The 13,460-nt window shown below is 49.2% G+C and overlaps 5 protein-coding genes across 5 annotated transcripts; 2 read left to right on the top strand and 3 right to left on the bottom strand.

The window, feature by feature from the left end:
* Positions 1 to 96: 96 nt before the first annotated feature.
* On the bottom strand, positions 97 to 899 carry ACHE_60659S (uncharacterized protein; the record flags this gene model as incomplete). Its single annotated transcript, XM_043281858.1, has 5 exons — positions 97 to 108; positions 277 to 525; positions 574 to 634; positions 697 to 823; positions 881 to 899. 5 exons carry the CDS (start codon positions 897 to 899, stop codon positions 97 to 99), a joined length of 468 nt encoding a protein of 155 aa, XP_043139295.1.
* Positions 900 to 3,128: 2,229 nt separating this feature from the next.
* Positions 3,129 to 4,318, bottom strand: ACHE_60658S (phosphosulfolactate synthase; the record flags this gene model as incomplete). Its single annotated transcript, XM_043281857.1, has 5 exons — positions 3,129 to 3,624; positions 3,674 to 3,756; positions 3,808 to 3,887; positions 3,942 to 4,017; positions 4,076 to 4,318. 5 exons carry the CDS (start codon positions 4,316 to 4,318, stop codon positions 3,129 to 3,131), a joined length of 978 nt encoding a protein of 325 aa, XP_043139294.1.
* A 1,359-nt stretch (positions 4,319 to 5,677) lies between these two features.
* On the top strand, positions 5,678 to 7,139 carry ACHE_60657A (phosphatase PAP2 family protein; the record flags this gene model as incomplete). The annotated part of the gene is made up of 3 exons (XM_043281856.1): positions 5,678 to 6,076; positions 6,138 to 6,672; positions 6,727 to 7,139. 3 exons carry the CDS (start codon positions 5,678 to 5,680, stop codon positions 7,137 to 7,139), a joined length of 1,347 nt encoding a protein of 448 aa, XP_043139293.1.
* A 1,607-nt stretch (positions 7,140 to 8,746) lies between these two features.
* Positions 8,747 to 11,003, top strand: ACHE_60656A (PWWP domain protein; the record flags this gene model as incomplete). The annotated part of the gene is made up of 5 exons (XM_043281855.1): positions 8,747 to 8,909; positions 9,041 to 9,539; positions 9,590 to 9,947; positions 10,005 to 10,233; positions 10,285 to 11,003. The coding sequence occupies 5 exons, from the start codon at positions 8,747 to 8,749 to the stop codon at positions 11,001 to 11,003; spliced, it is 1,968 nt and encodes a 655-aa protein (XP_043139292.1).
* A 507-nt stretch (positions 11,004 to 11,510) lies between these two features.
* ppmA (type 2C protein phosphatase PTC7) lies at positions 11,511 to 12,809 on the bottom strand (the record flags this gene model as incomplete). Its single annotated transcript, XM_043281854.1, has 1 exon — positions 11,511 to 12,809. The coding sequence occupies one exon, from the start codon at positions 12,807 to 12,809 to the stop codon at positions 11,511 to 11,513; it is 1,299 nt and encodes a 432-aa protein (XP_043139291.1).
* Between the last annotated feature and the right edge of the window lie 651 nt (positions 12,810 to 13,460).

Here is a 13,460-nt window from a genome sequence, read left to right as displayed (position 1 = left end):
GAGGTGGCTCACTTCCATCCCACCGCGATCAATGGTTGTCTATACAGATGGATCAAAAGGGAAAGACAGCAATGCTGCAGGTGCTGGCTGGGTGGGCTACTGGGGCACCTGCAAAACCAAGATCTTCAGTGGACATGCAAAGCTCCCCAACCATGAGGTCTTTGATGCAGAGGCCAGAGGTGCCCTACTTGGTCTACAGACTGCCCTCAAGGACCCCAATGCCCAGCACTCCACAAACCTATACATCTGTTTGGACAACCTGGATTGATGCCTCACCCTATAGCGAAGTCCTCTCTGATTCCTGTATTTATGCTCCGGGACAAAAGCACCAATCCTTGCTCCGGTAAAAAGATACACTTGTAGTGCAAATAAGATGAAGATCTTGAGAAGTCCATGGATAAAGATCGGGCTGTCACGCGTCCACAGTGAAGAAGTAGTGTTTTGAAAGTCATCTCTAGTAAAGTTGAATTTTTGTTTCTTGACATCTTCGATAACTTTATTCACTGTCAGGGCTTTTTTAATCCACTGGAGCTGCATTAGCAAGGGCAATATGTAGAATGAAAACATGCATACTGAGTATATCTCGCTCCGATCTTCTTGTACAATTTTGCTTGTCGTGGCATTCTCAAAACTGCTGAAAAACCTTTCAGCAAATGCATATGTACTTCTAACTGTGGGCTTCTTATTCTTACTGACCCTCCCACAGCCCGCAGACGAGTCGATGTACCAGCAGATGAAGTCTTTGATGCAGACAGTATCTGGAGCAGGAGCGCCAGGCTTAAGTTCATAATCAGGTGGCTGGTACTCCTCTTCTCTGAGAAACCTGATACAATGTGAGTGAAACATTCAGACTTTATGAGTTGTTAGTGGCAAAACCCACTCTGTAAAAAGAACAACATGTTGGTGGTGTAGTCCCTTTGTTTGATTTACGCGGTTGTATTCCCCCCGTTTAGCGTCTTCTTCTTCATGGGCTCTTGAAATATAGCCACTTTCCAGACGACGCTCACGCCGCTTTTCTGAGCATCCTCACCGCACCAAAAGGATCTTCTGCCCATGGTCAGCGAATAATAAAGGGACAACAATGGTATAAAAGAGAAGGCAATGGTAGCAGAGGCAGGGGTGACAAGGCCAAAATAGGGGAGGGAATGTTTAGTGTAATCATGAACTCTCCTGGACCACAAAGCATTCAGAGTGGGAGGGACAGACATGTACTTATTTATAGCTTCATCAAAATCTAGATGCCCAGTTCATTTATTACGGTCAACAGATTTGTACATTTGTTCCAGACAGTTTTCCACTCAGGCAAGATTTGGAGCCCATCAGATTTGGCTTGCGTCATTCAGGACGGACTCCAAGAACGGGCATGGGTAATTGGGATGGTGAAGATGGCACTATGATCAAACTACTTGCGCAAAATAAAGAGGGGTGGGCAACTCAGGGTGCACGTGACTGATCACTGAGCACGCCCTGAGTAGGCACTGAGTAGGCACTGAGTAGGCCCTGAGTGCTCACTGAGTACCGACCTGTGACAGAAAATACTCACTGAGCAAGCCCCTGAGCATCCTCGCAAAAGCGGCGGCATCCGGAAGGGGAAAGTCACGGTCGCTCTAGAAAATCAAGTTCGTATAGGTGCATATATACAAATATGACCGAAAACTGCTCTCACGTAAACTTTGGTCCGAGAAATATGTGGACGTTGGTATCAGTCCGACTTGAGTACCATTATTATAATATGGAAAAAATTGATAGCCGATTGCTGGTTACTTTCAATATTGAGGTCGGATTGGGGGGGGCGTGAGAAGATGATTCTCAAGTCTTATTAGATATCAACGTATGTAGAGAATTCTGACCATCATAAGCCATCTGTCCGTAGCAATTGCTTTAAATTCTAACGCTTTGATCAGAATAAACCTTGTCTAACTTTTCTCCAGGACAAAATAGGCCATCTGGAGTCGCCGGTTACCGCAAAACTTTCATTCTTTTGCTCTCAATTCATCAATAATTAGCACTCTCCATTCAGATATCTTGCTACTTAGCGATGCGCACACAACAACATAACCCAGGAATTGATTTTTTTCAGAACCTTTTCGATTGGGATGAAGTATGTGTTGTTCTTTCTCTCAGAAAAGCCACTCGACTACCTTTTCTAGCACCTCCAAGTCTTGTTTCAAGCCTCCAAACGCAGCCCGTTTGTGCGGCCACATTTGTATCGCCTTCATACATCTCTAGGGCTGTGGTCATATTCATCGATGAATTGTCGGTGCGAACTAATATGAATGGATGACCAGTTTACTCTGTCGCCTTTCGAATAATCTTGCTTTCGCGTTCCTTCCAGTCCACTTCTTGCCACTACCTCTTCGAGGTATTGTTTGCGATTTCCCGTGGCTCTTACGGACTGATTTAATCGAATTAATGACGTGATTCAGTGTTATCAGTTTATCAGCGTAAGAGGCGCGTTAGGGAGGGCCTAAGTCCCTCCCGTTTTTGGTCGAGCACTCGGAAGCCGCTCTGCATATCAGTTCAACAGCCATGTCATGGTCACTCAGCTTCAATACATCGACTTAACGCTCATGATTATAAGCCAATCAAACGTTTTCACTTTCTGCATTCCCCCAGGTTTTCGGGTTTTCTCTCACTGGGTTTGCTTACCAATCCCTACTCCATGGGGAAGCTAAAAGCCAAAGCACAAGAGCATCGAATGGCTTAGGATGAGCCTATGCGCGTTGGGTCCAATAGTTTTCTGACTGGTCTCCAAGCCCATCGTGCGAGATCTTTTGGAGCTATAATCAGTATTCATTTTTGAAAAGGGCGATGTTCACGAGAATACCAACTAAATTGGACTTGTTTTTCGTTGCCATATGCTATATCGATGCTATGTAGGACAAAGTCCAACAATAGAGAATGAGTTTGAAGAGATGGAAGATGGAAATGAGGAATAGAAAAAATAGGACGGAGGATTGTTAAACGGTGAATACTACTAGGCGTCATTGGTCATCCTGGGTCTCTGATGTTGGTGAATGTAGTCTACAGCGGGTAAAATCGTGACCTGAATATTGAGTGGAAATAATAACTTCATTTATATCGCTATAAACATCAATCATAGAGGATATATGTTAGATCCTCCTTCATTACTCCGGCCGGAACGAAACAATTTTGCCCCAAGTATCAGCAGTACCCCAGATACCATGACGTAGGCAAGAAAGCTGCACAATCTGGCTATGGTCCACGAAGAGGTTGACGTCAATACCAAACTCCCGAATGTACCAGTTGTATACTTTAGGGTCAGCAGCCTCGAACATAACGCGCTCTTGAGGGAGTTCCTTCATGATGCGGGAGACGACGTCGGTGCGCCAGGAGTCCACGTTCTCGGTGATACCCTCGGACTCGATCATTAAGCGCTCAACGCCTGCATTGAGGAACTTGTGGCCGAGGTTTACGAGCTTGCCGGGGTCAGAGGTGCCGATAGCTTCCAGGCCGGAGGCTGGGGTGTCACCGCCGGCACCGAATTGGATGCCTAGTTCGGGTTTCGCTTTGAGTTTGTATGAGTGGACCTTGTCAACGAGGCGGAGCCAGTCGTCGTCGGGGAAGGAAAGGAAGCCGGATGAGAGTTCAATCACGTCAAAGCTAGTGATGTTAGATGGCATTCGGATTCAGGGAAGATGGGTAGACTTACCCCAAGTCCTTGCACTTGGTAAGGTACTTGTCAAAGACCGAGTTGGCATCTGGGTGTGTGAGGAGGTGCTCGGCCCATCCACCCTGTATAAGGTCAGCAGATGTTCATTTGAGGGTGTAAGTTCTTGCACATACGGTTGAGACGTAAACACCATACTGGTGAGCCAGGTCAATCAATTCCCGCAATGGCTTCTCCTGGAAGAGCGAGAAAGAGCCTATGTCTGTCAGTCTCCATCCAGCGCTTGACCATTGATTATGGATTCACTGACCTCCTGCAAACTTCAGACCATCAACGTGTGTACCCATCGTCTCTAGAACATCGGCCAGATAACGCTTGCCCATCACCTATAGAAAGATATCTGTTAGCTCAACGTTGGACAACTAGATATGTTGCCCGACATACCGAGTAGTATGGTCCTCTGATTTCCGTAACACCAGTGCTTCTCGGTTTAGCGGGACGAGGGTTCGAGCGGGCAAAGCCAAAGCCATTGGCCTTGTCCTGTAACAGGGTAACATCCTTTTGCATTTCTGAAGAGGGCGTAGTAGAGAAACCTCTGGCTGGTGCAACCGAGGCAGCCTTGAAAAGCTGGCGCGAGGCCAGGCCCAAGAGATTCTTGGAAGTAGCAAGCCGGGGTGTGGATAACATTGTGATGTGCCTTTTCGTGAAATGAATCTGGATGAAAAGCTGAAGAAGGAACCTCCTGCTATATATCAAGATGGAAAAGCTCCAGCACCTTTAAGGAAGTTCGGTAGACTACCACCCATCATGGCGTGAATACCAGATTGACGTCAAAGATAGCTCATCTTCCATACCGTTCAAAGTAAGTATACTCAGCTACTCAGAAAGGTGGTTTCGCAGGATGAAGTCAACGCCGTGCGGATGACGTCACTTGTCATTCTGTCTCTGTATATGCAGTCTACGCTCTTATAATCCATTCAGTATAGATGCAGGCCTTGATAAAGATTTTTCCTGTTCTATGAACGTGTCTATGTTCCATGTTAAAGAGTGCAAGTGAGAACAGTTCGATATATGGGGTCCCGAGGGTCCGCCATCGGGTGATTGTAGATCAAGCATACTGTCCGGTCCGGAAGCATCTGACATGCGATTATCGGAGGTATAAAGGTCCTGTGAGCTCCATAGAGGGATACACAGCATGTCAGGACATAGTTGGACATATTAGAGAATGGCAGTTATGTTATGTTACCATGGGACATCATCTGTAGACCGACCCAGATACAGCCACTTGCGGTACTCTATACGAAGCACACAAGAAGAAGCCGAGGATGTCTCACTGCCATATATTCTGATCATCAAAAAAAAAATTTGCTTCTGACAGATATATTGGTTAGAGTCCGGATAGAATATTGCTCCGTGGACACGGACAACGGAATGGGATCTCCGGTCCCGAGATACATCGGGAAATAGAGACACCGAATGCCGACGATTGTGCGGAATTATGAGCAGCACAAGAGCATAAGCCATAGGGCAGAGATGGATGCGGGAAGATCGTGATCGGCCATGTCAGCCTCCGAGGGTCTACGGAGTATACGGGACGATTATTGCTCCGAAAATAAGACACACGTGAGAGCCTTCCCGGTTGAGATGTATTTGTCGCTTGTTGGGTAGTGTATTATGCAGTAAGAAAACAAAATGCTTGCTCACACTCATACCCACACGGCGCACCTTCCCGTCAAGACCAATAGCTCCTTCTCCGGCGCAATGCTTACTGGCTGGGCGCTACTGGGCTATCCTTTCAGCTCTTATATCAGGCATAAGTATAATTGAAAAAAAAAAATGAATAATGTCTGACATTGTTCCAACCCGGGCAAACAAGTCATCCCCTTTCTTACTCTCTTACTTCCTTTCGCGCTATCTTCGTTCAACATAATCGTTGTTTCCCGGTTTTGATCGCTTTTTGTTCGTTTGCTCTCTTAGCTCTTCTCCTCTATTTACTTTATGTTCCGCTTGAAATAAACAGTATCTTCCACCCGCATATCCACCACTATGGGAGTAGGCGCCGTCTTGGAGCCGCTGGTGGTCATCGTCCTCCTATTTGGAGGAACCTGGATCAATCGATCCAAACGCTTTCGCACACGCAGAACAACGCGCTGGCAAAAAGACAACACCTCCTCTCGGTCGTCCTCCCCTGACTCTTTAGAATCGGGCCAGGCTGGTTACGCAGACTCGGATCAAGACAGTCTGCTGGGTTCACCAACCGCTTGGTCCCCTTCTTTACTGCATCCACCGGAAGACCGATGGCGCAAACGTCAGATTCGTTTCTTCACGGCTACTTTCAATATCACCACCCCGAATACCGTCGTTTTCCAGGATCGTCTGCTTAGTCGCGTCCTTCAAAAGTTTCCGTTCTTGGTTGAAGTTTGGTACTGGGCTTTGGTATACTGGGTATGGTTTTCCCCTGTCCCTGTTGCCGTCGGAACAAAGCTAATGACACCCATTGAACCAGACATACCAACTAGCTCGAGCATTTACCGCACTGACCCTTAAAAATGATACCGTTGACGTCGCAAGGAAGCATGCGTTGCAATTGATCAAGATCGAGGAGAAGATTGGCATCTTCAGGGAGACATCAATTCAGGGATTCTTCCTCCGGCATCCTGCCTTGTTGACTTGGATCAATTGGACGTATTCATTCATCCATATCCCCGGTACTATCGCCTTCCTCGTCTTCCTATACTATTACACTACGGCACGCAATCGCATCGATGAACCACAAGAAGGGAAGCCATGGGACGAGGCATCTGAATCTTCAGCAGGCCCACGTCTCTACCAGGCGAGGAGACGAACGTTGGCAGTTTGCAACCTTTTTGCCTTTGTGGTGTTCACCTTCTGGCCGTGCATGCCCCCTCGTCTGCTGAGTGATCAAAGCGTTGAAGGTCCCGATGGAGAACTCGGGCGCAGCTATGGCTTTGTTGATACTGTACATGGAGCGAATGGGGCTGGCAGTGTCTGGACTGAAAATCGGTTCTGCAACCAATACGGTATGTACTGGTTACTCCTAGTTCTAATCCAACGAAACTGACAGTTTGTTCCAGCCGCCATGCCATCATTGCACTTTGGATATTCCCTCATGATAGGACTCACGATCATGACTATTCCGCTTCCACACCGGCATCGCCGGGCCCTTGCTGGTTCAAGCTCGTGCGCACGAATCTTCCGAGTCTCGTGGAGTCGCTTAGTATGTTGCCTCGTGGGCTTCGCATATCCGTTTCTGATCTTAGTCGCCATTGTCGCGACTGCCAACCACTTCATCCTGGATGCCGTAGCGGGAGCGATGATATGCGCATTGGGGTGGTCATTCAATGGGATCTTACTCAACTTGCTTCCTCTGGAAGACTACTTTCTTTGGCTGGTCCGGATACACAAGCCGGAACCTTCCGTTGTCGGCTCTCTCAAGGATGCAGAGGACTGGGACGATAACACGCCCGATGCTACTCTTCCGTCATGAGCGACTTTCTTCTATGCCTCCTCACCTTCTGGCTTCTCTGCCTCTGGACTTCTTAACCCTTTCTTCTTCTTTTCCCTTTTATTTTGGATTTCGATCGCCTTTTGTATATTCTTTGACCGATCCGGTTGGGTTTGCATTTGCATGCAGTATCATTCTCCTGTGCAAGGGGACACTACATTTCAGATATCCATATCCTATTTTTAATGTTGATTAGAAGCATTCTATGTGTACATAGACTTCTGTTCATACCCCGACTTCTTGGACAATATCAATACATTTGGCCCTGGCAAAAAATCGAACGAGTTGAAGCCAGCTCAGCCATGGGGGCACTTACTTCCAGGTATATGTAGACTTTTTATAGAGTTGTTAAGCGCTTGTTGTACTCCTCTTGCCAGCAGTTTGGAGGATTGAAAAGCAATGATCCACGTAGGGAGGAATGCCCTTATATTTCAGTAGTCAATGATTTTCATGGCTTTGAGCGGTGATTGTCTGGATAGCGTGATGTTGTATGGGCTGTCGTGTTCTGGTCGGAGTTCGTTTCTCCCACTCTGCCCAGCTTCCCCCCTCTTAACGATCCCCTAAACCAAACCATCCACTCTTTTTCCATCCTTCCATTTACCATCAAATATTGTATTGATATTGTATCATTAGCCAGAAGCGACATACGGGAATACTTGATCCTATCTTCCGTGTCTTAGTCTCCAGACGCTCTCAACAGGCGTCGGAGTATAATAGAGGGCTTGTCCGGTCTCCTCTATCTAGTGTCTGTCAGTCTCCTTCTGCTTGTTAGATGGAATTTCTCTAAACAAGACCATACAGATTGATTGGATTATCTCGGGGTATCATTATCTCCTCAGATTGCTACATTTGCATCTACTGCTCGACCGCCATATTGCTGCGAGCCAAGGAAGAGTCTCTAGCTGCGTTACGTCTTCTCTATGGACCCTACTCTAGCAGTGTCAACTCATTGAGATCTATCAGAACGGTGACCTTTCGATAGCAACAGCGACCTTGCGCTTGTTGTCTTCGCGTTCGGGTGGTCATTGGCGCGTCATTTTCGAATCGCCCATCGCGCGTTTCTACGAGCTTCTCTGACCAGGATTCGATTTCTCGCGACTTGACGATTCTTCTTTGGTCAATACCTGTCTTCTATCGATCGAAACTTGGATGACTGTCTCTTGTGCTCGTTCTCTGTGTCTCTACGTTGCACCATCGTGTTTACGGGCTTATCGCGCCACCAAGTGAGAGGACTGCTGCACAGGGGTACTTGACCTGTCCATCGGATCGAAAAAGAATACGAGCGACGCGTCGAGAAGGATTATCAGCGACAGGATTGCCGTCGTCTTTTTTTTTTTTTTTTGAATTTTGCCGTGAACTTTGGCATCTCGGGGAGTTGCGTCATTTGCGGTTCTGCGTCCCCCCAGAAAAACGACAGTGCACGCGTTGGTCGCCGCCCTCCCGTCGTCGCGCCCGTCTCCACCACTTACCTTTCCTCTTCCTCTTCTCTCCCACGGACTTCCGTCTCCTTCCAACTCTCCAACCTTCACCCACCCAATTGACGTCTCGTCTTCTTTCCATCTCTTGCATCGCCAGTCCCGTTGCGCATCATGGCTGAGGACACTCCCACCGCCTCCGCCCCTGCTGGAGAGCAGGTCGCTGAGCAGCGCGCGCCCGACACTGAGACCAAGCCTACTGAGCAACCAGCTGCTGAAGCGCCTCAGGAGAAAGAGGCGGAGAAGGCTGCTGAGCCCGAGAAGGAAAAGCCATCTGGTAATTATCCCTTGATGGATCATCTTTTTCGTTCTATTTTTGTGGCCCTGGTTTCACCATTCCTACTCCACCTTACCGTCATCCATCCCCTTCGTACTTAACGTCGCTAACTCGGTTTGTTTCGTCATTAGCAGAGAACGATGTGAAGCCCTCAGAGGGGAAGGAGGAACCCGCTGAGGAGAAGAAGGGGCCTGCTGAGACCTCAGCTGAACAACCCAGCGCGTCTGCAGAGGCTACCGACGCGAAGGAATCGCAAGAGGCCGCCGCTACTGCTGCTAAAACTGAAGCTGCTCCTCAACCTGAAGCCAACGGAACGCCTGCGTCGACCAAGAAGAGTGCGAAGCGCAAGTCTGGCGGTATCCCGGAACACAAGTCCAAGCCGAACAGAAGGAAGTCGATCGCCAACCAGGTGCAAGCGAAGCCTGGCGAGTACTATTTGGCGCGTCTTCGGAGTTTCCCTCCATGGCCATCCATCGTCTGTGATGAGGATATACTCCCCCAGAGTCTGCAAGAGTCGCGTCCAGTGAGCGCCTATCGGGCTGATGGAACTATCCGTGATGAATACGCCGAGGGTGGCAAGCGCGCTCATGAAAGGACCTACCCCGTGATGTTCTTCCAGACCAACGAATTGTACGTTGATTTATGATTGTTCCTAGGGATAAAAGCTAACGAATGAATAGTGCTTGGATTCAGAACACAGCCCTCACCCCCACTGATCCCGAGACATGCAAGAACGTCAGCGAAAAGGGCAAGTCCAAGCAGCTCCTGTCCGCTTACCACGTGGCTGCAGAGGGCCACGGCCTAGAACACTTCAAGACCATTCTAGCGGATCATGACGCTGCGCTGCAGCAGGAGATTGAGGAGCAGGAGGCCCGGGCCGCTGCAAAGGCTGAAAAGCAAGCGAAGAAGAACAAGCGAAAGAGCATGGACATTGTTGATGATGGCGCTGAAGATATCGAGATGGAGGATGCAGATGATACGAAGAAACCCAAGAGCTCGAAGAAGCGCAAGAAGGATGCTGGAGACGAGGAAGAGAAGGTAAGTTTACTTGGCATTTTAGGCTAGTTCCGCAAGCTTACATGTGTTCTCAAACAGCCTGCAAAGACGCCCAAAACCACCACCAAGTTGAAGCTGACAACACCCAAGACGCCTACTGAGGGTACCGGAAAGAAGGCGACTGGCGCCAGCAAGTCCAAACAATCTGCCAAGAAGGGCAGGAAGGCGGCGGGCAGTGACGAGGATGCGGAGGAGACGGGTGCTGAGGCCAAGGAGCCCGAGAAGCCAATTGACCCGCAAGAACTCAAGAACAAGAGAGAAAAAGAGGGTATGCAAATATTTTGTTTCGAGTGGATTAGACAACAGCTAATCTTGGCAGTTCTGTACATCCGCCACAAGCTTCAAAAGGGCTTCATCTCTCGCGACTCACCGCCCAACGCGGAGGAAATGACGGCCATGTCGAACTACATTTCCAAGCTGGAGAGTTACGGCGATCTGGAGGTTGCCATTATCCGCGTCACCAAAATCAACAAGGTTCTGAAGATGATTGTCAAGCTCAACTCCCTCCCTAGGGATGAAGAACTCCAGATCCGGCAACGTGCGATGACGCTGCTGTCCAAGTGGAGACATGACCTTGAGGAGGTGCCTACCCCCGGCGACAAGGAAGACAAGGCCAAGGCCAACGGCCATACCAAGGAAGACAGCGTTGACACGCCTACTAAGGAAGAAGAGAAGAAGCTCAACGAAGAGTCCAACGAGCACGTGGATGAGCCTATGCCTGATGTTGATGCTGCGGAGAAGCCCAAGGACTCGGAAGAAAAGCCTAAAGAGGCTGAAGCCCCTAAGGAGGGCGAAGTAAAGGGGGAAGAGAAGGCTGAAAAGGCGGAAGAGAAAACCGAGGAAAAGCCCGAAGAGAAGAAGACTGAGGACAAACCCGAGGAAAAGGCTGAAGAGAAGGCTGAGACTGAAAAGGCACCAGGGGCTGAAGCAAAAGACCAGCCCGCCTCAACAGACAAGCTAGCAGAGGAGCAGCCAGAAAAGCAGGGTGAAAAGACCGAAGAAAAGAAGGCTGAAGAGAAGGCTGCTGAGGCGGCATAAGCATGTCGCTTTACTGTTTAGTGATATGGCTATGCTAATTGTGATGCTCCGGGATTTTCTTTTATTTAGCTAGTGATGGTATTTTTTTCAATAGCTTGTGATGCGTTGAGTCTGGGTAGTTTGAACACCATTCTATGCTTTTTTTCTTGTGGTTATTTAATTCCTTTGGGTTGAATCAAAAGGTTAGATCCTTTTTAGTAGAGAACAAGGCATAGCCAAGTCAAGATGATGCATAAAACTGTCTATCAATATGGTCTATAATAATGCTCTATCTATTACCAAGAATGTTAATGTGCTGTATACCAATGCCAATTCCCAATGTCCGGTGAGAATGAATCCAATGACCGCCACAAGAGGTAGTGTTGATATATAGAGTGCCAGTGGGTCCAATATGTTCCTGCCATGTATGTATGTATGAATACGCCCATGCGTATATAAGGATGCAGATGAGAACAAAAGAAACGGGTTTAAATATCCGAGCGCCAGGAATTCCTTCCCAGAAGCACTCTAGGAATCAGCATGCTGCTGCTGCTGCCGCCCCTCCTCAACAGCAACAACAACCAAAACACAAATATCATCGACCTTGCCGCCGCGATAATGATCATACGGATAATACCGCTGGTACTCCTTCGCAAACGGCCCATCCCGCCTCCGGTCAACACTAGCGACCTTCGCATTCCCCGCGATACTAGCAGCCAGGAATGAAGACAGCGTATACGGTTCCATCGCAGGGCGCTCGTCCTCGCCCTCTGCGCCAGCTGGGAGGAGGTGCGTTAATCCGCCCCGTTTCGTAAGCTGCTCGAGGTCGTCGGAGACCTTGATGCTGTAGTCCGGAGCGGAGCCCGTCCATGCGCCTGCGAGGATCATCTGGCGGTTGATGATTTTTAGGATGTCTTGGTTGTTGAGGTTATCGAAGACGCCATCTGTGGCGAGCATGAGGACGTCGCCATGTTGCATGTGCAGGTTTGTGATTGCTGCGTCGCGCGGGGTATCTTGAAGATATGCGCCGCCGAAGATGGCTGCCTGGGCACGCATGCGCTGCGGGATAACGCTGAGTTGGTAGGGTGTGTTGAAGCCATGGGTTTGGGAGGGTGTGTAGTGGTGGACCGCGGCGCGGCGAAGGAGGACTGAGCCTGAGTCGCCTAGGTTGGCTAGCTCGATGCGGCCGTCGGGGAGGGCTACCCCGACGTGGGCGGTGCTGGCGCCGGCGGGGATGGTTTTGTCGTCGATGACCCGGTCATAGCCCATTTCCAAGATCTGTCTGGGGCGCAGCTTCTCTGCTGGGGAGGTCCATGAGAGTGCTGATTCGGCCATGTACCCGCATAGGCCGTGGGAGAAGTCGCCTGGGTCGACGCGGTGTTCTTCCCAGCCGCCTACGCCGTCTGCCACGGCGAAAGCCAATGCGCCATTTGTGTTTTTCTCGGCTTGTTGGGCTTGGCCGATCTTGCTGACGAAGAAGGCGTCTGCGCCGCTATCCGGACGTCTTTTCCGTCTCTGATAGGGGCTCTTCTCAGTTGTCAAGCCCAGACTATCCTGCACAGCGGGGTCGAAATTGTATGCATTTCGAATGGGATGAAAACGATGACCTTTCCCGGACGACGAGACCGCAACATTGTAATTAATTCGCGAGGGAGAAGCCGGATTTGAAGCGCGCAGATGCGTCGAATGGAAGAATCGTAATCGCCGGGCCGGGACCGATGTCGATGTCGATACTGCAGATATTAATCTCTCTCTGGCGCCGGCGCGTAGGCTACTGCAAGAAGCACTGCAGCACGCTCTAGCGAGACTTGGCGAATTCAGGATCATCACTATTTGTCCGTCCCGTGTCCGTTTCTTTTTTTATGTCTGACCCTTGTCCTGTACCAACACCGATACCGATAACGATAGGAGGGCTCGAAGGGCGACGGCGGCGGTGGAGGACTGCAGGGGCATTGAGAAGATGGACAGACGCGGAATCACCAACCAGGGCATGAGGTTGGATTTGTTAGGGTTTCGAGAGAGGAGAGCGAATGGACGAATGTGTTGGGAGGGAGTGTGCGAAAGCCCAACTGCTAGTCGATAAGGATTGTCGAGTTTATCGCGTTGACCGCCTTGGCAAAGTTTTTGAGCACTTACGATAGAAGTAGCTTACTGTACAAGTAGAGAGAACAGTACTGAATGAATAGTAGTAATAGGATCTCTATACACAGTTTTCGTCCTTGATATAATCACCTCGTAAATGTCGTAGACGCTGAAATCAATGGCACTAAGCCACGTGATTGATGCCTCAGGCGGTGATTAAGTTTACCTCTGCAGTTATCATGGACAGACAACAACGCCTTACCTACACCACTATTCCCTGCCCTTTGAAAGGGGTCCAGCAGCCATTAAGCAGGTCGAACGAGCTATACAACTGCTGGAAACAACACTGCAAGAATAAAGAAAATATTCTCTGACTGTTGGAGCCTGCCCAAACCC

Source organism: Aspergillus chevalieri, chromosome 6 (assembly GCF_016861735.1).
Source record: "Aspergillus chevalieri M1 DNA, chromosome 6, nearly complete sequence".
NCBI classification, from domain to species: domain Eukaryota; kingdom Fungi; phylum Ascomycota; class Eurotiomycetes; order Eurotiales; family Aspergillaceae; genus Aspergillus; species Aspergillus chevalieri.
Note: the sequence above shows the minus strand (reverse complement) of the source record. Positions and strands in the feature narration are given on the sequence as shown.